This window comes from Cervus elaphus, chromosome 33 (genome assembly GCF_910594005.1).
Source record: "Cervus elaphus chromosome 33, mCerEla1.1, whole genome shotgun sequence".
In the NCBI taxonomy this organism is placed as follows: domain Eukaryota; kingdom Metazoa; phylum Chordata; class Mammalia; order Artiodactyla; family Cervidae; genus Cervus; species Cervus elaphus.
In genome coordinates this window covers 40,456,160-40,481,919 of record NC_057847.1, presented here as the reverse complement: position 1 = coordinate 40,481,919, position 25,760 = coordinate 40,456,160, and the positions used below count along the sequence as shown (strand labels likewise).

The window sequence follows — 25,760 nt, the reverse complement described above, 5'->3', positions numbered from 1 at the left end:
GCTTAATGGTGTTTTCAGGTGGAAAGTAAGAGAAATGTTCATTCCTGTCCTGATTCTGATGCCATTGTTTCATGGACTCTAGCTTATAAAACATTTCTATACTGCTCCTGCTTGGTTCATGAGGAAATCATAAGAGTGAGTTATATAACTATTAGAATCCTGATAAGAAGGGCGCTCCATAAACTTCAAGTTTAGGAAGATGATGAGCTCATTTGTGGCCATGCAGTTTTTAACTGTCTGAAAGAACACTCTGTTGATGGTCAGGAAACATGAAAATTGAAATTGAGCTTAGAGCTCCAGGTCATATTTTTAGTGGTTATCCTAAAAGTGATCACTAAGGTTTCACCTCCCCCAGCCCCCTTTCCCTTCAAATAGATCTTGTTTGGAAAACCAAACACCTTGGGAACTCCTGGGGCTTAGGAGGAATCAGGACTCAAAAAACTGAGTCCTAGTCATAAGAGGATTGACATGTTGAGGAGTCGGGCATGACTGAGCGACTAAGCAGCGCAGCACAGTCGTACAAGGAGGCTTCGCTGAGGCCGAAGTTCTTCCTCCTGCACCCTGCTGTTATTTGTGATAAACTGGAGAACACAGTCCCTACTATACCCATGCTGCTTGTATTTGAAGCAAGGGACGATGAGATCAGGTAGTGAGGAGTGTTCATATGAAAAATAGCAGGGTGGGTGAGAGGAAAGAAAAGAAAGTCATGGGATGACGGGAAGGTGTTGGTGAGGTCAGGCTCCAGGTGAGGATTGACTCAGCTTAAGTGCCTCAGCAGTATGAGGTAAGGGACGTAGAGCTGGAATGGGAGCATGCCAGGGCCTGGCCCAGCAGGGGCAGGGGCAGTTAGAGGAAGGGGCAGAGTGCCGAGCTCCTGAAGTGCAGGCGCAGGTCAAGGAGGCTGGACCGGGCGGAGGCGGACCTCAGCCAGCCTCCACTCTGGTGCGGAAGAGCTCTGCAGTTCTCAGCAGGCATGCCTTCAACTCTGAGTTTGCGCTGTTCTTCTTCTGAAACACCAAAACATTTGGAAGATAGTACATCTGAACTTTTTTCCTCAAAGCTGTATGTGAAATTCGAATTTTAAAAAGGTTGTGTAGTAAGAAGGAAGTACTTCTGAGTTGGATGTGACAGACTTGTGTTTCTTCTAGGACTCTACTGCTTTGGTTGCTCACTGCCTTGAGAACCAGCAACCCCTTAGCAAGACTAGGCTAATGAGCTTCCAGGAATCTCTGAAGTGCAAGCCTTGAGGTGAAATGACCTTCCTCAGGAAGCCTCCTGACTGGCTGTGGTTGAGGAGAGAAGACAGTCCGGCAAGAATAGCTCCTGCTTTTCTTTTTCTTTCTTTCTTATTGGTATTATCTTGAGTTTATTTAGAAGAAGGGTTGAGAATAAGGAATTTGAAAAACCACTCAACTAGATGGTTGTCAAGGGTCCATTTTGTTTCCAGAGTTCTGTGAAGCTGCTGTTTTTATTTGTCTTCAAGTATATATTGCTACCACATAATTGAGCTCCAAAAACATTTAGATTTGTATTGGTGACCTCAGAAGTTTCTGAAAGAAGTGTGACTAATCGTGTTGTTGACACAAGGGCATCCTTAGCAATAAGAGTTGTTACTGTGTTTAATACTATTTGTTTTGTGATTACTTCTGAAATCTGATCAAGAATTGATGTCATTATCTCTTCAAAATTTATTCTTAGGTCTCTTTGCTTTTAAGCGTTTAGTAAAGCTTTATAAATTAAAATATTCTAAAACTGAAGAGAATAGGGAAGGGTTAGAGTGGAACTTTTCCCTATTCCCTCTGACTAAAATGCTCAACATGAAATGTTGCTAAGAAGTTCCTATAAATGTAATTTCACCTGTGTGCTTTTGGAAGGAATGGAACAGCTGGTTAAAAGATTTAATTTTTGACTAGAGAAGGTAAATCAGATGTGATTAGGTTAATAAGAGAACTGCTAAATGTTTTCTAAAAGTGCCATATTTAGCTTATGGTCATTGTGCATGACTGCACGTGGAGGACATAGTCTTATGAGGTACTGCCACTACTTTATCTCTTAGGAATAACTGTGAGGAATTGTAGAAAGTCAGGGGTGGGAAATAGTCAACCTAAAGCCTGTTTTGTCCAGCCATAATATGTTCTGTTCTTTCTTTCCCTTTGAAGGTCAAGGTGGCATGCCCATTACTTGGGTCTTTTCATATTCTGTGCATTTATCATGATATGTTTACTTGGCAGTGGTACAGATGTATTGATATCACATACTGAATGGTTGTATACAATTTTGGAGAGAGACCTGTGTGACTAAATCACTATGATGTGTGAGGATGAGTTTATGCTGTAAATGGAATGGCTTTGTTGTGATGTAATTTCAGGAGCTGCTCATGGCAGCTGTGAGTCGAAAGTAAATTGAAAGCCAGCTGGTTTAGGTATCTTGGTGGTCAAGATCAACAGAGTACTGTGAAACTGGGACTCACTTATGGCAACATGAGACTGTCCCAACTAAGTCTCAGATGTGTTTCATCTGACACTTTCCCAGCTCTGTCCCTTGCTGTACTGGCTCCATTTGAAAACTTTACTTGCTCAGGAGAATGAACTGCAGGTCTTGACAGGGAAGCAGACTTTTGACTTCTTGGTTACTTTAATATTTTTCGGTTCGTTTGGATCATCAGATTATTGAGGTTAACATTGAGGTCTTGCTCAAACTTCTTTTGTCTCTCTCACAGTAGCAGAAGAGTAGAGAAAATACATTCTATTAAGCAAGTGATATGAAAGTGATGTTTGGGGTCTTAGAGTTCATAGAATTGCTGAAATGTAGACTGCTACCTGAAAAGCCCTCTAAACTTTTGTTGCCAGTTGAATGCGGGGTAATGTGAACCCAGGCCCTCGTGGTGGACTTCTGCTCACAATTGAAATAGTCCTGGGTCTGCCCCCAGGGGTAGACTTCCTCCATCCTCCATCCCTGCTCATTGTGGTTCTGCCACAGAGTGACTGCTGCCTTTTTCCTTCAATAGGTATGTCCAATTTTCCCTGCCCAGGGAACATTTTATCCTTTAGACATTCTGTATAAGACATTGAAAAGAGAAAGGAAGATGCCAGTGAGGGAAAATTAGGAACCACTTTGTATCCTAGGCAATTCCTCGTTCTCACTGACAGTTTATAATTGATATATAGGTAGGAAATTGATACTAAGAGATCCAGCTGCTCTAAGAGTAGGAGTGTAGTGACTCAGAAAGAGGAGAGAATTGTTGAGCTATAAAGTGAGCAGATTGCCGTTTCAGTGTCTTTTTCTATCCTATCAAAATACCAGTTTGCTCCATCTTCACCAAACATTTTAAATTAGTCATATTTATGGTGCCTCTGATGTTCAAAATTATGTATGTTGCCGTAATTCTTACAGGGTATAAGGGCACATACTTTCATGTAGACAGATGGTACTTTTGTCATAGCCTTTTTAATCCTGGTATGCTGATTGGGCATCAAAATTTTATATTTACTCTGTTACCTTAATTGTAGAGAGATTCTGGGGTGGCTGTGGAAAGTCATCTGACATGTGTTCTCTTTCTTTGTACTGCCAGGGTTCTAAATATTTATCAACATTACTTATTCATACTCTGTAATGCCATACTTTCTTGGTGAATGTTCCACCCTTCAGAGGGCATTAGGTAGGTTTTCCGCAGTACTCAGGAGACATGAGCATAACCCTATCAACCTATCAGTGAACTTCGAATCAGTTTATGATCTTCACATTAATACAGGCAAGCCTCCCCCTCTACCCCCCAAATTAAAATGATACAAAAATAGTTTAAACTCAAAAGTCATACTTCTCTTTTGAGATCTAGTTGTGTCATGCCAATTTAGATTCTGATAGATTATGAATTTGTGATGAATTCATTTTGATAGACTAAAGTTATCTTTGCACTCTGAATAACTAAGTTTTAAGTAAAAAATAAAAATAAAAAATGTTTCAGGGGTATATATAAAACATAGTTAACCTTTGAGGTATTTTAACACAATTTTAGAATAACTAAATGCTGTTTTTGACCTATTCATTAAATCACAGCACATATATCTATGTTTTTATTAGCAGCAATAAAAAAACATGTCTTTAAAGTATGGAATAACTCAATTCACTCCCTTTATTTTTCTGCCCATTTAATCGGACTGGTGATGTTTCAATATATTGAAACATAATCAAGACTTTGATAACAGCTTTCTGGATTATTGTGGGAATCATAACTCTGATGTATAGGGTTTCATTAAAAGTACACTTTAATTATACGCTAGATCTGCAGCTGAGAATTTAGAAATACTAGTGTGACTGCATTGTGACAAAGGTTGTGTTATCTCCTGCTATTGGAATGTAGCTTCCTTGACTTGTGGCTATTTTCCTGAGTTCTTCCTTTAATAAAAACAAAACCCTCACCCTAAAAAGAAACAGATTACCCAAGTAGGAAGATTGAAAATGAAATCAGACTCTTTCTGACATTTTTAGTGCCAGCTACTGAACAAAAGACTTCTTTAGGGAAGCCGTTTATTCAGTGGCTCTTTGACTATAAGCCATCTAATATATTAAACATTTTTCGGTAAGCGTAGCAGTAGAATGCCAGTTTCGGTTTTCAGCTCCTCGGATAGTAAAACCTGTTCTGTCAGCAAGCATTGTATGAAATGCCCTAGCCCTTGTGTTAGACACCAAAGGAAAGACAAATGTCTAAGACAAGAGTCCTGGTTTCAATCAAGTTAAGTCTACATGGATGAGGGAACATTTATAGGACAGATACAAGTAGGTGAAAATGAATATTGTGTGCTGGTTAAGACTCTACTCTAGATTAGTTGGACCAGAGGAGTGAGTCATCAAAAAAAAAAAAAAAAAAAGCATTTCCAGAGCACGTTGAGAAATGCCTTCCTAAGAAGGAGGCACATACAGGCTCTGTTGGAGGAAGAAGCAGTTTGGTGAGGCAGAAGGCAGCGAGCTTGGTTTTATGCTTGCTTGTGGAATCTGACATGACAGGAGGTGGAGTAGCTATTCTCAGGAAGCAGCAAGACAGTCCAGAGCTAGAGCTCTGTGAGGGAGAGGGAGAGGCTGTGATTCCATTCAGCCAACCTCACAGCAGATCTCAGGCCTGGGATTAGCTCCAAAGAGAGAGGCTTTGTGTTGAGGGAACTACTGCGTGCAAGGATGCCCACAGTTTGGGGACAGGCAGATGGAGTGGGGTCCCTTCCAGATTTCTACCTGACTTTTGCCTCTGATTTCTGTGGTGATCTATACTGCTGTATAAATTTCCACCATCCACCATTCTTCATCCTTGAAAGGGCTGCTCAATTCCTCTTGTTCTGGAAGACCACAGTGGTCGGGAAGACTTCTGTGAGCCCACGTGGGGTGAGGGAGGAGAGGAAATAGGCAAAGGTCTAAAAGCCCATGTTAGAGGCTTCTACTGTGATACCAGTCTTCACAGAACATTTTCTCAAATCCTTGGGGTTTCAGTTTTCCATACATATTGTATAGTGAAGTGAAGTGAAGTGAAGTCGTTCAGTCGTGTCCGACTCTTAGCGACCCCATGGACTGCAGCCTGCCAGGCTCCTCCATCCATGGGATTTTCCAGGCAGGAGTACTGGAGTGGGGTGCCATTGCCTTGTATACGTTGATCAAATTGTGCTTTTTAGTTATTTTGAGATAAATTTTATTTGAATGCTGAAACTTAGCAGTACTTCAAAACAAACAAATATTCTGGCCTTTGGAAGGGGAGAGTTTGCTGTAACTTCAAAATATTTAATGTATTATTTATCTGATGAATAACATTTGCTTGGTTAACTGTGTTATCTCACTGAACTTCCTTCTGGAAAGCAGTACTGAATTTTATTAGAGAGAGACACAGGCAGACAGACACACTAAGACCAGTTAGGGAGACGTTTTCAGAGTGAAACATTTCTGTTGTCCAGTTTTATTTGCATTCAAGCTTTCATCCAGAAAACATTTATTTACCTTTCCTTTGACTATGGCCTGCCATTTTAAATGTTATGTATGAAATAGGAGCATATGTAAACACAAACTATTCATAATTGAAACCCTCTCTGAATCAGTCCCCTAGGATGCTTAATAAAAAAAATCTCAACTAAAATATATTTACTCATAAAAATGGATAGTAGTAAAGCCAGTAGAAATAGTATGTTATGCATTGTATCTTAATTTTTTTATATGTTATGATAACACCTTGTTGGAGTGAAGTTTTTCTGGTTGCTTATTGCAAAGTTAAAGACAGTTCTGTATTATTGCATAGTCTTTTGTATGCATTTGTGCTCCCAGGGAGATCAGATGAGAAATAGACAAATACTGTGAACTTTAATGATTACAGGCTTTATTTTTAAGATGTATAAAATAGGGAAAACCCTAGGTGCTTTCTGGATGTCACATGTGGAATACAGAACCATGCTATCATGGTTCTTGGTATTGAAATTGTTTGCACTTTAGATGAGTAAATACACTGGTTTTTGAAAGCAAAATTTAAAAACAGATTTTAAATATAGATGATAACCTAGAATTAAGGCATGGTTCTGCAGAAGTTGACTTAAACTAGTGAATGTTGAAAGAATCAAGTTTCATTGCCGTGGATGTGGTGGTCACGCAGCATACAAGCACAGCAGATAAACGGGAGTGGTAGACTGTGGATAGGGCCCCATGTACAACTTTCGTGGGCAGCTCGGTAAGTATGTAGCTGTTTGTTTTTAATCATGTTCTGGAGTGACTAATGGACAGCAGTTACTCCTGTTGACTAAACTTTTCATTTGTTTTGGTTAACCCTTTCTTACATTTCTGAATTGGGGTGAACCAGTCCTCAGCTAGATTTTTTTTGGGGGGGAAACAGCTAGTGGCAGAGGCCAGGCCTCCCTCAAACCATCCAGAGTTTTGAGGTCACCACAGTGCTGAGCCTGTCCTCAGTTCTGCACTTCTAGGAATCAGAACTAATCTGTAAACCAGAGCACTCATTTATTAATGTCTGAATTCTTAATTGCCAGAGTGTTCATGGTTGTTGAGTAGGCTTCTCCCTTCAGGCACCCGGGTAACTGCTGCAGTGATGAACCTAGAATCCTGTCAAAGATGAGGAGAGTTTCAAGAGAGGTCTTGTTTCAGGACCATCTCTTCCTTTAAAGAGCTTACAGAGAAGAGCTTTCTAGTAGCCTCATAGATTTGACTTCCCCAGACAGGGCCAAAATCTAGGATTTCCTTTCCCGTTCTTCACACCCACAATGTTCCCTCCTTCGATTCTGATGTTAATTACATGTGATGGAGCATAAATCACATCTGTGTTTTATAGTCTTTTCCTGATTATAGATTTTATAAAGTTCTTGAGGGGAATGCATTTACTGGTTCTTAGTTTATTTCCCGGGAGAAGGCGATGGAACCCCACTCCAGTACTCTTGCCTGGAAAATCCCATGGACAAAGAAGTCTGGTAGGCTGCAGTTCATGGGGTCGCTAAGAGTCAGACACAACTGGGCGACTTCACTTTCACTTTTCACTTTCATGCATTGGAGAAAGAAATAGCAACCCACTCCAGTGTTCTCACCTGGAGAATCCCAGGGACGGGGGAGCCTGGTGGGCTGCCATCTATGGGGTCACCCAGAGTCGGACACGACTGAAGTGACTTAGCAGCAGCAGCAGCAGCAGCAGCAATTTATTTCCCAGGGCTTCCCAGGTGGTGCTAGTAGTAAAAAACCGCCTGCCAGTGCAGGTTATGCAAGAGACTTGCATTTGATCCACAGGTTGGGGAGATCTCCTGGAGAAGGGAATGGCAACCCACTTCAGTATTCTTGCCTGGAAAATCCCATGGACAGAGAAGCCTGGCAGGCCAGTCCGTGGGGTCACAAAGACTCAGACATAACTGAGCAGCTAAATAGCAACAACAACAGTTCCTTCATCTTTTAATAGCCAGAGTTTTCTCTCTCCTTTTCTTCTCCTCTCCACCCTAGTTTTAATCTGTTGGCATTCTCTGAACACAGTACATTGTGATGTTTTATGTCTCTTTGTCTTTGTAGTAACTCTCATCTTCCTGGATGTCTCTCCTGTTGTGGCATATTTTATGATCTTTACTGTTGCATTTATCACACTATTTTTATTCCTTTCTCTCCTGTTAGAATGTGAGCTCCTTCAGCATCTTGATGATTCTGAAGCCTAACGCTGCTTGGCACATAAATATTTCTTTGATAGAAGAAATATTGTCATTCTTCCTCTCATTCTTCATCTCATTGTTTCCTTCTTTCACGCAGCAAACTCTATTGAACACCTACTATGTTTCAGGCATTTTATTGATGCTGAGAATACCGTGGTGATTTAGATGAAAAGAGTCCCTGGTCTCACTGAATCTAGAGTGTATGATTGGGAGATGCAGAACAGTGAATAGGAAATTCAGTCTAGTTCACTGCATGCTCCATCTGTGATCAACAAAATGCTAGAAGCTTTGTAATTTTTTTCTTGTGCTTTCTTCAGAAAGCTGTTTGGAGATGTTAAGTGTGGAAATGTGTGTCTCTTCTGGAGAATATAGTATTAAGTGCACAAAATCTAAACTAATTAAAGAAAGTGAAATCTCTCAGTCGAGTCCGACTCTTTGCGACCCCATGGACTGTAGCCTACCAGGGTCCTCTGTCCATGGGATTTTCCAGGCAAGAATACTGGAGTGGGTTGCCATATCCTTCTCCAGGGGATCTTCCCAACCCAGGGATCGAACCTGGGTCTCCCACATTGCGTGCAGACACTTTACCATCTGAGCCACCAGGGAAGCCCTGATTAATTAAAGGAGGCTGAAATACAAGTATAATTTCTCTGACTTCAACTTGCTGAAGACAGAGACAAAAAGGATTGTTATTACAGTTGTTAATCTACCATACTTCCAGTTTTGATGCCTTTTTAGATGTAGGATTTTACAGAGCTACTTGAAAAACTGGAATCATTACATACATTATTACTTAAACCAGTATTATTAAAAGTGACTTCAAGCCATGTATAAGATCAGTGTTTTTGATACTACTCCAAATCAAAACTGTCAGCTTTCCTTCTTTACTTTTACTTGTGCTTTTAGGAAAGCATCTTCTAGATTAATATCTATATTGAACTGGACTTGTTTTAGGCAAATTGTTGTATGTCTCGGATGGGGAGTTGATCTTCCCAACCACAGTACTAGTGTGTACCATATACCACGTCTGTTTCCACATAAATGTTCATGAGACAAGCATGAAAAATATAATTAAAATTCACACCTGGCCTGGAGCAGGTTGAGTTCTTTTTCTGGAAAACCATTTTGTTCCTTCATTCAGAAATGACGTTTTCCAAGAAATTGTTACCCAACTTAACAGCCAAGACACAACTCCATGCTTAATTTTGTTGGCAGGAGCCTTTATTGAAGAGAACTTTAATATTTCTGTACTACTTTCTTTAAAGTACTTAATGTTTTTCTTTTAATACACTGACATTATTGGAAAAGCTGAGAGAGCCAAATTTTAATTGTGAAGGATGGACCAGTACCTCTTTCTAGCTTTATTTGCTCATTAATAGTAATTATTATCTTGTGGGATTTCCCAAAGCTTGTTCCTCAGAATGTTAATAGGTTGGCCCTCAAAACAGTTGCAGGTCAGATAAGTGTGAGATACTGAGATAGTTGAGATTAAACAGGTTCATCTGTTTAAATGCTCTATGCCACTGCTTCTGAATCTTGAACATGTGTACAAAACACTGGTGATGTTATTCACATGAAGATTGATTCAGTAGGTCTGGGGTGAGGCCTGGAATTGTGTGTTTCTTCTAAGCTCTAAAGGGCTGCCAGTATAGCTGGCCCACAGGTCTCACTTTAAATAACAACGTTTCTAGCAGTCTTCAAGAGGAAGCATTTCCCACCCACACTTATACTTCCCAACTTTGGAAACATTGTTTCTGATGTATGAAGTAGTCCATGGAGCATATTTTGAGAATTTTTAAAATTTAAATAGAATCTTTCAAGTTACAAGTAAATTTATAATTTAAAAAGAAGTCTGATATAACACTTCTGAGACATCTAATACAGAACTTATAGGTTATTATCAGCTAGAAAGCCTGATGTAAATCGGAAGACATTGAGAAATCGTTTAATGAGTCTATTGTTGAAAAAAAAAATCACTGTCATGAACTAAAAAGACAAACACTGCATAAGATAACCGGTTGTTAGTAGACTGTATACTCCTTTTCAAAATAGATCTTATAAATGATATTAAATGCTCAAGTCCTTAATTAAACAGTTTTACTTTGTTTTTATTGCCTCTGGTTATTCACTTATAAATTACTATATTTCTGAATCCCCATATGTGCTGTGCTAGTGGTTTTATTAGTCTTTAATCTTTAACACTAGCATTTGACATGAAAAACTAATGATAAAAACAAATTTTTATTTAAACAGCTTTAGATTTGATATGGCTTGCCATACCCTTAATTGCATATATTATAAAACAAGAGTCTAGGGAAGATTTTGAGAAATCTATTAAACCTGAAACAAATTTTTACATATAAAAGATTAATAAAATGAATGCATTATAGCTAGGCTTCTCTCTGCCTCTGTCCTGCTGCTGCACCTAGTATTCAGTTCAGTTCAGTCGCTCAGTCGTGTCCGACTCTTTGCGACCCCATTTGACTACAGCACACAGGCCTCCCTGTTCATCACCAACTCCTGGAGTCTACCCAAACACATGTCCATCGAGTCAGTGATGCCATCCAACCATCTCATCCTCTGTCATCCCCTTCTCCTCCTGCCAGCAATCTTTCGCAGCATCAGGGTCTTTTAAAATGAGCCAGCTCTTCACATCATGTGACCAAAGTATTGGAGTTTCAGCTTCAACATCAGTCCTTCCAATGAACATTCAGGACTGATTTCCTTTAGGATGGACTGGTTGGGATATCTCCTTGCAGTCCAATGGACTCTCAAGTCTTCTCCAACACCACAGTTCAAAAGCATAATTCTTTGGTGCTCAGCTTTCTTTATAGTCCAACTCTCACATCCATACATGACTACTGGAAAAACCTGGCAAAGTAATGTCTCTGCTTTTTAATATGCTGTCTAGGTTGGTCATAGCTTTCCTTCCGGGGAGTAAGTGTCTTTTAATTTCATGGCTTCAGTCACCATCTGCAGTGATTTTGGAGCCCCAAAAATAAAGTCAGCCACTGTTTCCACTGTTTCCCCATCTATTTCCCATGAAGTGATGGGACCAGATGCCATGATCTTAGTTTTCTGAATGTTGAGCTTTAAGCCAACTTTTTCACTCTCCTCTTCACTTGTCACTTTTTCACTGCACTTTCACTGTACCTAGTGTAGTGTCCTCATTTATACATGCTATTGAAGCCCTTCTTTGAGCTTCCTGTATATGAGCTCTTAGTACCCCATTTATCTTGAGATGTGTTTTATTGTGGATGTTTATTTACCTTGTCTTTCCATTTAGGCTGTAAATTAGATAAGAGGTCTTACCCATCTTTATATTTTCAGTTACACCTAGTTATAGTATCTTATTTAGTAAGTTGAAGAGCAATAATGTATTAAATAAACTATATCTTTAGAAGATAAGTCAGCATGTAAAATTTAATTTTTTAATCTTATAATACTTTAACAATGATAAGTTAAAATTTCCCCCTGTATCCTCATTTCTTATCTTGGTGGTTGTATCAGTTAGTATCACTCACCATGTAACAAGCCATCTGAAATCTCAATGGCTCAAACAACAGATTTTAAGTTTCTCATAATTCTAGATTGTTAAGGAGGTTCTGCTGGTCTTACCTGCGTTGACTCAGGTGACTGCAGGCAGCTGCTGACTTGGCCAGGGTAGAACTTTCTAACATGGCCTGTCTTACATATTCTAAGATGTTGACTGGATTGCGGGGCCTATGTCTTCACAGCATCTTTTTTTTTTTTTTCTCATCTTTTAATCCCGAGCTCTTTTCACAGCATAGTGATTTCAAAGTTTCCGAAGAAGCTGTACAGCCTTTTTAAGATTTTTCTCGGATGTTGTACATACACAGTCATTTCGGCCACATTCTGAGTCACAAGAGGCCATCTTCACATTCAAGGGGTGGGCAGTAAGCTCTGCCTCTTCCTTCGAGGAGCAGCAGAGGCTCAGTTCCCTGGAGTCCTGTGAGTGCCCTTCATCCCACTAGGTTAAATAAGAATGTTAGTACAATTTACTTTCTTGAGCTCCTCACACCTCTCCTGTTGGTAGCATGTGGAGTTTCTTTAAACTCAACCTTCAATTTCCTGAGTTATTTGCTTAGCACTGTTTCTTGTGTACTAACCCTTCTTTGATCATATTTGTTATTTGGTTGCAGAACTTCCTTTGAAGAGTATTGAAGCCACATTTTCTTGGGTCCTGGTATGTCCTAAAATGGCTTTATTTTTCTTCATATTTGGATAATGATTTTTGGTTAGTACTTAAAAATTATTACTGTAATCATCAGGCTTATGTTAAACTGATTCTCATTCCTTTGTATGCAATTTATTTTTCCTGCATAGTTACATCTACAATCTTTTCTTTATCCTTGGAACCTAGAAATTTCAGTGGTTTGGGTTTAGATGTAATCTGTTTCATTCATTTTATTTACTTATTGGCCCATTTTAAATATTAGTTTTCAGCTCAGAAATTTCCATTTCTTACTTGTTTCAGTAGTCTCCTTTTTTCCTTTCTTGTTTGTACTCATGGTAAATAAACATAACTCCTGGATCTAGGCTCAAGTCTCCAAACTACTCTTATCTTTTTTTTTCTTTCTCTCTTCAGGCAGGGAGTGGGGTGCGGTGCTCAGATCGAATCCTTTACATCACTCTTATGAAATATTCTTTTTACAGAAATTAATTCTGCTATTCATGGCATTGATAGAGATTTTTGTTTTTATCCTATAACATTTTCAAGGTCTTTGGCTATGTTTCTCTTTCACACACATGGTTTTCAGTTTAAATGTTAAAGATGTTAGTATACCCCTTCGCTCTTTATGTTTAGGGACTTCTCTCCCTTCTGGGCTTCAGAGCTGACTGAGACCGTGCCGTGTCCGGTTCTCCCCATATTTGCCTGTGACTGCCACTTGAGCATGTGCAGGGCAGGGGCCAACCAACCACCTAGTGGCATTGTCTCCCTCTTGATCATCTGATCGTGGCCCAGGTCTAAGCATCCCAAGATCCTCTGACTGAGCTCCCTCACCTACTGCTCCAGCCACTCAGCAGGCTTGTGTGTGTATGGTTTGGTTGCTTCTGGTTATTTTGCCATAGGTCTGCAACCATTATATTTCTAATATTTTGGCACACTGATGGCATTGTTTCAATTTTTAGACTGGCTAATTTTCTTATCCTAAAAAAGAGAAAATGCCTTTTCCATTATTTCATGGTGTTGTGAGTTGGAAAATAGCAGAAATGTATGCTCGTCTCACCTGTCAATCCAGTCATCCCCCTTCAGAGTTACATTCTTATCTTGCTGGTTATCCTCATCCTATCTTTTTATAGCCTCTAACTTGTCAGTCAGCTATGTGCTTTAAAGGATCCCAAATCCTAAAATAAACAAACAACAAGAAAAAAAAACTGAATCTATAGTATTTTCCAAAACAGTTTTACAGGATTTACCTGTCATGACAGGAACTGTGTCAGTACTCCACCTGACTCTGGGGAGTATCATTTACACAGCACACAATGTAAGTGGCCATCTCAAGGTGTGAGTCATGCTATTAATACTTCAGCTTACTAAGGCAAAAGACTGGTTACTTGTTCCAAATAGGAAAAAGAGTACATCAAGGCTGTCTATTGTCACCCTGCTTATTTAACTTATATGCAGAGTACATCATGAGAAACGCTGGGCTGGAGGAAACACAAGCTGGAATCAAGATTGCCGGGAGAAGTATCAATAACCTCAGATATGCAGATGGCACCACCCTTATTGCAGAAAGTGAAGAAGAACTAAAGAGCCTGTTGATGAAAGTGAAAGAGAAGAGTGAAAAAGTTGGCTTAAAGCTCAACATTCAGAAAACTAAGATCATGGCATCTGGTCCCATCACTTCATGGCAGATAGATGGGGAAACATTGGCTGACTTTATTTTTGGGGCTCCAAAATCACTGCAGATGGTGATTGCAGCCATGAAATCAAAAGATGCTTACTCCTTGAAAGGAAAGTTATGACCAACCTAGACAGCATATTAAAAAGCAGAGACATTACTTTGCCAACAAAGGTCTGTCCAGTCAAGCCTATGGTTTTTCCAGTGGTCATGTATGGATGTGAGAGTTGGACTATAAAGAAAGCTGAGCGCCAAAGAATTGGTGCTTTTGAACTGTGGTGTTGGAGAAGACTCTTGAGAGTCCCTTGCTGCAAGGAGATCCAACCAGTCCATCCTAAAGGAGATCAGTCCTGGGTGTTCATTGGAAGGACTGATGTTGAAGCTGAAACTCCAGTCCTTTGGCCATCTGATGCAAAGAGCTGACTCATTTGAAAAGACCCTGATGCTGGAAAAGATTGCGGGAAGGAGGAAAAGGTGATGACAGAGAATGAGATGGTTGGATGGCATCATCGACTCGATGGACAGGGGTTTGGGTGGACTCCGGGAGCTGGTGATGGACAGGGAGGCCTGGCATACTGCGGTTCATGGGGTTGCAAAGAGTCGGACACGGACATGACTGAGTGACTGAACTGAACTGAATGCAAAAGAAAGAAGAAAAAATACAGAATCCAATGTATTTCACTGGATAAGACAAAATAAAGTGTATTATTATACTTTGACAAAAATTATCAGTAAGGAGAGTAGAAATGGGTAAATAGAGGAAAATCCAGTATCTGGTTGATCTTCTCTCATTGAGTTAGTGGAGATGATTTTGTGGGTTAGTGTGATCTGTAGTAAAAGGGGTTGTAGTTGAGTCTTAAGTTATTCCTGTATATTACATCCACAACCTGCAAAGAAAGCCTTTTATAATCACACTAGAAAGTACTTGGCCTGAAACCTGAACAGAAAATTTCTTGTTAATTTGTGAGTTCACTATGAGAAACACACACAATGTTATACCAATAGTTTAATGTAGAAACTTGTCTTCGATGAAGGTAGTAGTGAAAATACGTAACAGTTCAATAGCTTTCCAAAAAGTATTTCATAAGGCTCAAAAGAATGCTGTCCAATAGAATGATAAAAAGTAATTAAATTAAATGAAGTAATAAAGTAATGAGAAGCTGGAATAAAATGAGAATGCATTTGTAAGAGTTGATCACAAACTCTTCTGAACTTTTTGTGCAGCTAGACAGAAACAGTCATTAAGACTTTCAGTCACCATCATTCTCTCAGGAAAAACACAGTGTCCTGGCCTTCAGGTACTTTTTTACAGAGAGGTGTGATATGGTAGACAACACTCAGAAAACCTCTGAGGAGCATTCACGTCAATTCAGAACATAGATGTTCTCATATCTTAGTCTCCGCCTCAAGATTCAGAGAACTCTGTCTCCTATTTCTGACACACACCCAGTGCAGGATTCCTTCTGTACCTTCCCTGCTACTTGATCTTCTGAACTGTGACCTCCAGCGATGGGGAATGTACCACCTCTGGAGTTTTAGTTCTTGAAATTTTAGACATCTGGCTTTTTACTCCAAAAGGAAAGACCTTCCTGAGCTTGCCCTCATAGCGCCAACCTTTAATTTTATAATATAAATATAATAAAACATAACTGTTAGCCAAATTTGATTCAGAGTATAAAGACAGTAGTAATTTAGGTTAATACAAGTTTGCTACAAAACCATTAGTTTTTGGTCTAGCTCTTGGGACCAATAATTCTGACCTCTCTTGTTCTTGGCAGTCCTGAAGAGATTCTTTTGCTTTTCTGCATGGTCCTTTTCTTGTTCAGGTCAGATTTTTCTCTTCCTGTTCAATCAAGTGTTCTTCCTGTGTTCTCAGCTAAGCTTCAAGCTCATCATTAATTTTGTCCTTGTGCCTGGAAATAATGGCGAAATCCTTTCACCATCCTACTCATCCTCTCGAATGAATACACTTGTGTCCATTCCTGTTAATGTGCCACCCATCACTGGAAGTGGACATGAACCTGAAGAAGAGGTGTCCCTTGTCCCTTTCTTTCTATCTCTTTAAATGCTGATATTGATACAACATAGCATCACCTTGGCTTTGTGGAAGCCCCTTTTCATTCTTGATTCACTCATTGTGCTCGTGAACCTAAAGTGCCTTCTAAATCTTTCCCCTGTGTGCTGCTGAGCTAACCTAAATACAAGATCCTATGTTTATGCTTGGTGTTTTTATTTTTTTTTTTTACATCTCATTAGAAGCAATTCATTATTGCAGTGTATCAGCAATTTTTATATTTGAATTTCATCACCTGGTAAATTCAGTATTCTTACTCATTGAATAATTTGAGCATGCCCTGTATATTATTATTACATTATGGTTAAAGTTTTTGGTTAGGGCTGGGCCAGGATCAGAGCTCTCTAGCATTACATTAGAAACCTCTGTAGTTTGATATATTTTGTTCAGCTATTTACAGAATGTCAGAGGCAGCAGTTGCCCTTGTGCCAGCCCTATTTCTATGCTGATTATAATACCATTGGGGACTTCTAACATCATCATGCCTCAATGAGTCTAGACACACTGCACTTCCATGGTTACAGTGCCAAAGAGAAATTAGATGAGCTTAACATGACTTTTCTTTGGCGTGCCCCTTTTTGGTTCTCACAGTCATCTCTTGGATAAAATCCTTGTAAGAATCTCACCCAACATCTATGTCTAGCTCTCTAGTTTGTAACATGAAGAGAGTCTACTTTCTTCTTTCCAAAAACAGCAATGGCATTTTCCTGTTTCCAGTTTTCTGGCACCTTTTCATTCTCTGTGATTTTCAAAAGAGCCAAAGTGGTCCAGCAACTTATTTGTAAGTGTACTCAGGTCCCTAAAATGTAATTGCCCAGATCAGACCAGTTGAGATAATTGAGGGACGCACAAAGCTTAATTTCTCAAGTCTCTTTGCCATATAAGTAGTCATTGCTTTTTTGCTTTGCTAATGGGGAGAAGTAATAATATTCTGTAACTTTAGACTTAGCTTGATTCCTTCCAACTCCTAAAATTGTTATGAGAGCTATGTAAATGAACAGATTACTTTACTAGGTGTATAACTTGTCAGTATTATGGCATCCCTTCTTTGCCCCATCTTGGTGATGGGCTGCAGGGACTGTTCAGAGATGAGGCGTAGTGAAGTGTCTCACCCTCAGTTATGCCCGGGTACCCTGGTCATCATCTATCCCGTGAGTGTTAGTGGTTGCCTGCAGTGTCTCCTAGTCTTTGAGGAATCTGAGAGTAGAAATCATGCCTACCTATGCAAATGTCCTCTCTTGCCGAATAATAGTTTCTTTTTCATCACCTCTTCCTGTTGATTTCAGTGTTCTTACTCCATCACATGCTTCTTGGCTGTGTCTTGATCTGATTCGTATTTTGCTGCCTCAGCTAGATGATGAGCCCCTAATGGTCAGTGACCTTTCTTTATGCCTGTACCCCCGTATCACCGTGCATGTTGTTACGTGGGCAGAGTGGTATTCAGAAGATGTTCATCTGATACCATAGATCTGGACAGTCATCAGAAAATAAATATCATGAAATTAAGTATGGTACACTCACAATGATGTAATGCAATTACAACAGTATTTTTCAGTATCTTTCTTTAAATAGCCAGGATCCTCCTATTTTTAGTCAAGAGTAATTACTTCCCCAGTGACGTTTCTTTCTTTCCCAAACTCTCTTTGTTCACTGAAATTCTGCTTCTCTTTTTCTTATACATTGGTTATTTCAGGGTATTATACTCCTGACATTTAAAATTTTTGTTTCTTGGCATTATTTGTTTCACTGTTGCATAGTAACATTTTTGTTCTTTGCAACCATCTGCTTATTTTAAGGTGTGTAGTTTTTTGATGGCATAGAATATTTTCATATCTTTACTAGCCTTAAGTGCAAGTCTAGGATTGTTATGTGTGGCATTTTTTTTCATAGACCTTAAATCTTATCTATAATGAGCATTGGCTAAATACAGAAATGCATTATTTTATCCAGTTAATGATATTTTCCCCTGGAGAAGGGAATGGCAACCCACTCCAGTATTTTTGCCTGGAGAATCTCATGGACTGAAGAGCCTGGTGGGCTACAGTCCATGGGGTCACAAAGAATTGGACATGACTGAGCAGCTAACAACAACAATGATATTTTGAGTGCACTATTTTATATATCTATTAACATACATACTGAAAAATAAAGATTGTCATAAAAATCATCCCATGGTGTTGTGGGAAGAATTAGTAAGCTCTTTTTGTAAGTAAGGAAGTGGTGACTCATGTTAAAGGCACTTAGGTTTTGATCCTGGACCCACATACTTCAAGCCTGGAGGTCCTCCTCCCACTTGAACTGGAGGTCCTCTGTTTTGCAGTTGAGGCTGTGCTTAGCCTGGGGCCCCACAGAAACTGACAATAAAAATTTACCTCTAGAGCAGCCATGAGAACTCCTCATGGAGAGCCCCATTAAGGCAAAATACACTTGCTCATCAGACCCATTTTCCATTTCTGCCTATTAATATGGCAACAATAAAGTAACATTGGCAGCACCCTGGAACCTAACCCAGCTTCACCAATGTGCAAGTCAGGAGAGTGAGGAAGGAGGTAGAGGCTCAGGTGATATGTTCATCTTCCCTTGTCTTACAGATTATGAGTTTGGAAATAAACAGCAAGCTGATATTGACATTTGATATTGACATTCTTCCCCCTCCCCCCACCCCAGGTCATCCTACAGTAATGAACATTGTTGAAATTGAAAAGAAATCAAAATGTGAGACTAGAATCATTTTTAGGAGAAGACTATGAAGAATGTCAAAATAGCATTTGTGGTCTCAAATAAAAGTACACAGAGTAATGTATTAATCAGATAAGATCTCAGGAGCACCATAGCACTTGTGGTCAGATTTGCCTAATGACTGTTATGCGACATGGAAGAGACAGTCAGTCCTTCATTCATGTATGCATTTATTTGGCAAAGATTAATTAAATATTACATATGCCAGGCTCTAGGCTGGTCTCATGGTATGAAAAACTCTATTCTGGAGGTAACAGAGAGACTGACAGGTAAACAAGTTATTAGAATATTTACAACATTTTTTGTGGGTACCTTTTCCCAATCTTTCTCAAATTTATATAAAAATCCATGTCAAATCAGTAAGTTTCCCAGCAAACACACCACTCTCAGTATGTTATATAGGAGAGGCACCTACTCACTTGACAAGAACCCATTTTTCTGTCACACTCTATGGTCCTGAAAAATAAATTCTCTTTCAACACTATCACCATAGTCATTGTCATCTTTGCATAAACAGATTCCTCTAAGGAAACCAAGCTAGCTCTAATACTCCACCAGCAGTCTTGATTTTTTTTTAATACCGCAGAATTTTGCCTGTTTTTTCAAGCCTTTTAATACTGCAGAATTTTGCCTATTTTTTTAAGCCTTTCTTCTAATGCCATAAGCCTCTTCTGCAGTCGTAAAGCATTTACAGTTGTAGATATCTTCTTACTCGTGTACTTCTTTGAAAATTAACCCTTATAGCAGTCTAGAGTGTTTGTTACTATTTTTTTCATGATAAGGCAATCATATTTACTTAATGATGAACTGTTTAGGAAATTCAGGAATTTTATAGCATCTAACAGCTATATTGTCCTTGGTGTATTTTTGAGTCCTCTTCCTTAACACTTTGCATGTCATTTTTAGACTGTGATGTTGTTTAAATATTTTCTCAGTGTTTTCTATTGTCATTATTATTCTATTGCTTTTTTTAGTGTTTGGTAATGCTCGTTCTACTTTGACCCTGGGTGTTCCCTTTTAGACATCATATAGCCGTAAGGCATTGTGATCTTGGCGTGTAGAAGTCTATAGTGGTTCCTGGGAGCCCTGTGTGAGGAGCCCCTGCCTCTTCGGCGCAGAAGCAGATGGAAGTGTTAACCCTTTGCCTGCTTGGTTGCAGGAGGAATGCCAGCTCCTGAACCGGCCTCACTGGTGGAGGAGGGGCAACCACAGACCCGCCAGGAAGCTGCCTCCACTGGCCCCGGCATGGAGCCCGAGACCACAGCAACCACCATTCTAGCTTCCGTGAAGGAGCAGGTACATCCTCTGATTTTAGACTTGGCAATTCACTATTTCTTCAATGCCTTTAAAAATTAATCTTTGGATGTGTTTTCAATTTGTCTAACGTCCTTGACACCTTCACGTTTTCTAATTATAAGGTGTTTACATCCCTGAGTACATTGGGATGACTGGCAGGTAGAGCCGCTCCAGGTGCCAGTCAGAATCGGAACATGCAGGATACTTGTGCGTCTGCAAGTAAGGACAATATCAGTGGTGATCGGTGTCTCTGTCTCGCTCACCTTGCAGAGTGTGTGCATGCACGCCCAGCTTTGTAAGCGTGTTTCACATCGCTGACTTTTCTGTCAGGACTCCGGCACCTTGAGGCCTGTGACAGCCTTAGATCTGTTGACCGTTTTAACATAGGTGTTACATAGGGTTGTCTCCGTGCTTTTTTGGATTAAAGGTTCTATTTGTTGTGTTTGTCTTAATCAGAGTATACTCATCTTGTGAGCTACTGTTCTAAAACTTGTCACACTGTGCCAGTTTGCTTAAATGTCATGTTTATGTTGATTTTTTTAAAGGCACTTAATAATACTGTTACCCTTCAGATCCAGGTAGCCTTCTAAATTAGATTTTGATCTGGTGGGCTTAGAGAAATTTTAACTGCTTAAGATTTAGAAGCTTAATAAGGTGAATGTGAGTGTAAACCTCCAGGGAGACTTTTCTTTTTTGCCCTCCTCCCTCGAAAAACACACAAGCAACCAAAAAGTATATGCCTTCTGTGAGAGTTATTTTGTTGGAGATAATCTAATAATGAACTTGTCTTTTTAAATCTTATGATTTAAATTGCTAGTCTTTTTTTCCTCAAGAGATACAAGCTTAGATGTTATGTAGGCTGGAATTCTTTGCCCATGACTAATGATGACAAAGAGTGAAAGGATGTTTAAAACTTCCTTATTTTATTTTTTGCTGTAACTTAAAGATGGGTGTGTATATAAGAGATTGCTCTAAAACTAGGAGATGTGTCTTGCCATTAGAGCTGTATTTTCAAGAAAAAATTATTTTACAACTTATCCTAGTAGCAAGATGTCAAAATATTTTTCATTCATCACAGAAATTTGAAGTTTTTAAACATTTCACAAACTAAGAATTTGGGAAGACACTAGAAAATTAGTACTATTTTCATTTTCTCCCAAACTATAGATTATCTAAGATTCTATCACCTTTAGGGAGGGAAAAAGGACTCCTTCTTCTTGGTTGTTGAGATCTGACCCAAGGAGCTGTAAAATGAGAAGGCTCTGATTTATTTGTGACTCTTAGTGTATATTGCATTTTGATAAAATATGACAGTAAATTTATCAAAGTGCCCAGAACTAACTTAAAACCAGAAACTGTGCTCAGTAAGCATAGCAATAGGAACCTTTGTGTCTGTACCTTTAAACTAGATAACCCTGCATGTAGAAGAAATTGGAAACCTATCAGAATTTTTGCCCTATAATTCCTTGATGGCCTCAAATGACTTCAAAATTTTATCTTTTGGCAATGAATGGTGTTTTGAATGGATGTCTTGTGGGAGAAAGCAAAAAGAGTTCTGGTTTCTTGGGGTAGGCAAAAAATATACAGATATTTGTTATTTATTAGAATTATCATATGTCTCCCACTTTATTTAGTTAGTGGGAAGATACACTTCTTCTATTCTTGTTCTTAAGTTGAGTCCATTAATTTACATTCACTGTTTTCATTCTTAATTTCCTTCAAGATTGTCAGTGCTCATTACTCAATGCGTCGGTCATTCAACCCAGGACACCATATCTATCTCTTGTTCCAAGATACTTGCCTGATTTTAAATAACTAACTCTAGTTCCTATAAGATTTGTGTGCTACAAAGCAAGATACTCTAATTTCTCTATAATTAGAGTAAAAATTTCTTAGACTTTCCTGAAATATGTCACTTGCCTTTGTCTGCCAAATGAGACAGAGCACAGAAAAGTTACCTAAGAATAAGAAAGCTAATTACTATTTACCTTATATATTTGATTCTAAAATACTAGTCAGAATGTCACATTTGTAGTTGTGTTAGACTCAAATGAAATAGTTAATTTTAGATTATGTCCTTGGTCATGTATTGTATCAAAGAGCAGTATTACTGGATAGGATGTACAATTATAGGGAAAGAAAAGGTGCCTCATTTTCTTAGGCTTGGAGTGATGGGATCAGGTCCGCTCATCTCAGAGAACAGACCTTGTTGGATGGTGGATGTGTCTCAGAACGGATGTTTCATTGGGATGCAGAGATTCTTCCAGTGTGAGGGGGAAACAGCTGGGTTCCCATCATGGCTCCATTACTTAACTGTGTCGTCTTGGCAAGATTGTAACCTGTCTCTGCCTCAGTTTCTCATTTTTAGAATGAAGATAATAATAGTTATTAAAAACATTAAATTAACCTGTGTAAAATTTTGATACTGCCTTACACTTAGTAAATGCTCATAGTAAAGGCTAATATTACTATTATCATCATCATCTCTACATAAGAAGAAAATGCCCTCCCTAAGAGAAGCTGGTGGTTCTACTTTTAAATATGTGTCTGTTGGGACTGATAAACTTCTTCCAGGCCACTGATCTGAAGACAAAAAAGCTTTTTTGAATACTGAGCCATGTTTATGCTGTGACAGTATATACTTCGACATGACATTAAACTTCCAAAACTTCACCATGTTGATCTCACCAATTAAAACAGCTTTATGTATTTATTATAAGAAGTAGAATAGTGAAAATAAATTTTCTTAACATGCTGACATAGTACAAACCCGAACATCATGTCAAAGCACTTGGTTAAAGAATTGGAAAATAATATCTTTTAACATGCACCTGAATTTGAGAGGAAGAATCTGGGTTCTTGTAAATTATATCCAAGCCACTACAATACCTCATGTGAATTCCCCCTGGACAATTCATGATAAGTAGTAGGGAAGAAAATGACAGGCAACCAGTAGCCATCTTGTTAACAAATCATTAGTCTGTTAATACCTGAAATTGGATTTAGGGAGTCATAGGAACGCTGAAATCTTCCTCTACTGGGCCTCTCTTTCCTTCAGATCCTCCCATGCCAGAAGCTGCTCCTTATTCTTGACAAAATACAGAGATTCATATTCTCTCTCTTTTATGAAGCTGTGACCTTTCATGTTGATGTTAGTCCCATAGATGCATGCATGTGCCTTTATAGAAGTCCTTGCTCTTTTGCAGATAGAAAGAAGGAACTCACTTCTGTTCAAGTGCTCCCTCTTTCATGAAACCAACCAAGTTCACCCCAGCCTGAAGCCAACTCTCTGCTGATCTTTCTTAGCACTTTATACCACTGCTCTGACTCATCACGTGCTCCTTTGGATGGTATAATTAAAAGCTACCTGAGGATGAAAATGAAAGTTACTTAGTCATGTCCGACTCTTTGCGACCCTATGGACTATACAGTCCATGGAATTCTCCAGGCCAGAATGCTAGAGTGGGTAGCCTTTCCCTTCCCCAGGGGATCTTACCAACCCAGGGATCAAACCCAGGTCTCCTGCATTGCAGGCGGATTCTTTACCAGCTGAGCCTCCAGAGAAGCCCAAGATACTGGAGTGGGTAGCCTCTGCCTTCTCCAGTGGATCTTCCCGACCCAGTTATCAAACCAGGGTCTCCTGCATTGCAGGCGGATTCTTTACCAACTGAGCTACTAGGGAATCCCCTACCGAAGGATAGAGGCAGTTTTTATATGTTGCTCCACACCATGTTATAGGCCACTCCTTGCCTGGACCCTTGAATATACTAGAGCTGCGTGAATGATTGTTGAAAGAGGAAGTAAATAAATAATGCTATCAGATCACTTTGTCACCAACTGGCTATTTTGTGAGGATAATGGAATCTGTGGCCACATTCATAGAAACACTACTAAGCAAGGGAATCTCAAGACAGCACCTAGAAAACTAGGATGTACTCAGCTGTACATTCTTACCTTTAAGACAATTTGAGTTGCACTATATCCATATTGATCTAGAAATTAAATCTGATCTCTGTGTGGAACAAACTTAAATTTTATTTCACATGGATGGTCAAATAATGGCATAAGTCTTTTAAAAATATGAAAGAAATTTATATTTCATCTTCCATCTGTCCAACTTAACTGAAAAGGAACTGTAGGGAATTAAAGGGTGTGATTTATCTTGGTGATGTCACAAAATATCCACCATCATCATGTAAACCAAGTAATCACAAAAGAAATGTCTTCCAGTTAAGGATCATCCTTCAAGAGAAAGAAACAGTCAGCCCATGGGATTAGCAAAGTAATGTTTTCCTTGGACTCCAGCCTGAAATTACAGGAAGTTTCAGTTGAACTTAAGCCACCAGTTGGCTGTTGGGTTTATACACTCAGGATCATCATTTGGCAGTTTCTACTGTTCAGTTCAACTCCTGCTGAGAACACAGGCTTCCCAAGATGAACATAGGTGTTGGAAACAAATTATTTTGTTTCCTGATAGTTTTCAGGCTTACCCAAGAATGATCTAGTGCCTAGCTTACATGTGGTCAGGTAAAGAAATATGGCCAATGCAGTGCCCTCAGAGAGCCTTGCCAATTCCTGTGAAAATCATAGGCTAAACTGATTGATTCACTCTTGAAATGGACAGCATGCCTTTGGATGGAAAAGAATTGGAATCTGGTAAGACATTGACTCATTCAGAAATTCACTGCCATCCCTGCTACTTAGAAGTGTCAGCATGCTAATGTCACAGGCTCAGGGAAGCAGTGAGCCAGGAGCCAGAAGTAGGCTCTTATTATCAATGGGGGAGTATATTGAACTTTTATAATTGGTAGAATCTCATCCTGGATTGTAGAAATACTCTTTAAAAAATCATATGGCCAATCCTGAATAGCGCTAAATATTTTTCATAGCTCTGTTTAAGGTGCAAGTTGATTTACATTCTGTAAAATCACACACGTAATATTTATTACACTCTTTCATCTTCTGTCATTAAGTTTCTTGAATAATTGAGATCTCTATTTGAACTTGGCCTGACTCCCTAGGTGCTCTAACTTCCATTGTTCTCCCACAAACCACACCCTCTTATTTTGGGTTTATGATTTAAGACGTTAGGAATCCAGGTTTAAGATTGAGTTCAATCCAAATAGCATGAAATGGTAAGCAAAGAATAGATTTGGTAAAACGTGCTAGTATTATGTGTACTTCTCTTACTCTGGTGAAGTTCTAAGTGAGGTATTGGGTACTTCTTTTGTTATCTTTGATGAGTGAAAATTGGTATGTTCTTCATTTGTGAGGCTTTCAACGAGAATAATACCACCTTTAAAGATTACATTTTCTAACTTTGTGAAAATCACAATTCTGCCTTCATGTGTTCATATTAACTTAAGTGATATTTAAATATCAAAGAGTGAAATGAGAGTCATTATAGAGATCCTTAATTTTTGAAGATAAAAAAGGAAATTTAGATCCCAACTGTGTTCTATTGATATTACTTCATTTTTACATGGATGTGTTAGCTTCAGTAATTACACACCCTTTCCTGTATGGCAGAATGCCCAGAACTGAACAAATTCCAGTACAATTATTTACTTTATTTCTCTGAAACTGAAACAACTCAACTGCTCTACACCTGCTTTTGCAACTTCC

The 25,760-nt window shown here is 39.0% G+C and overlaps 1 protein-coding gene across 14 annotated transcripts in view; it reads left to right on the top strand.

Moving 5' to 3' along the window:
* The window catches only part of PKP4 (plakophilin 4), a 248,764-nt gene that overhangs the window by 46,997 nt on the left and 176,007 nt on the right, over positions 1-25,760 (top strand). For 12 of the 14 annotated variants that reach the window (XM_043894948.1, XM_043894946.1, XM_043894943.1 and 9 more), the window contains one exon: positions 19,999-20,135. In XM_043894948.1, coding sequence (XP_043750883.1) covers positions 20,004-20,135 — 132 coding nt within the window. In that variant the 5' untranslated portion in view covers positions 19,999-20,003. Of the gene's footprint in view, positions 1-19,998; positions 20,136-20,257; positions 20,355-25,760 lie in introns of those variants that run through there. The other 2 variants (XM_043894952.1, XM_043894951.1) reach the window with 1 other exon arrangement.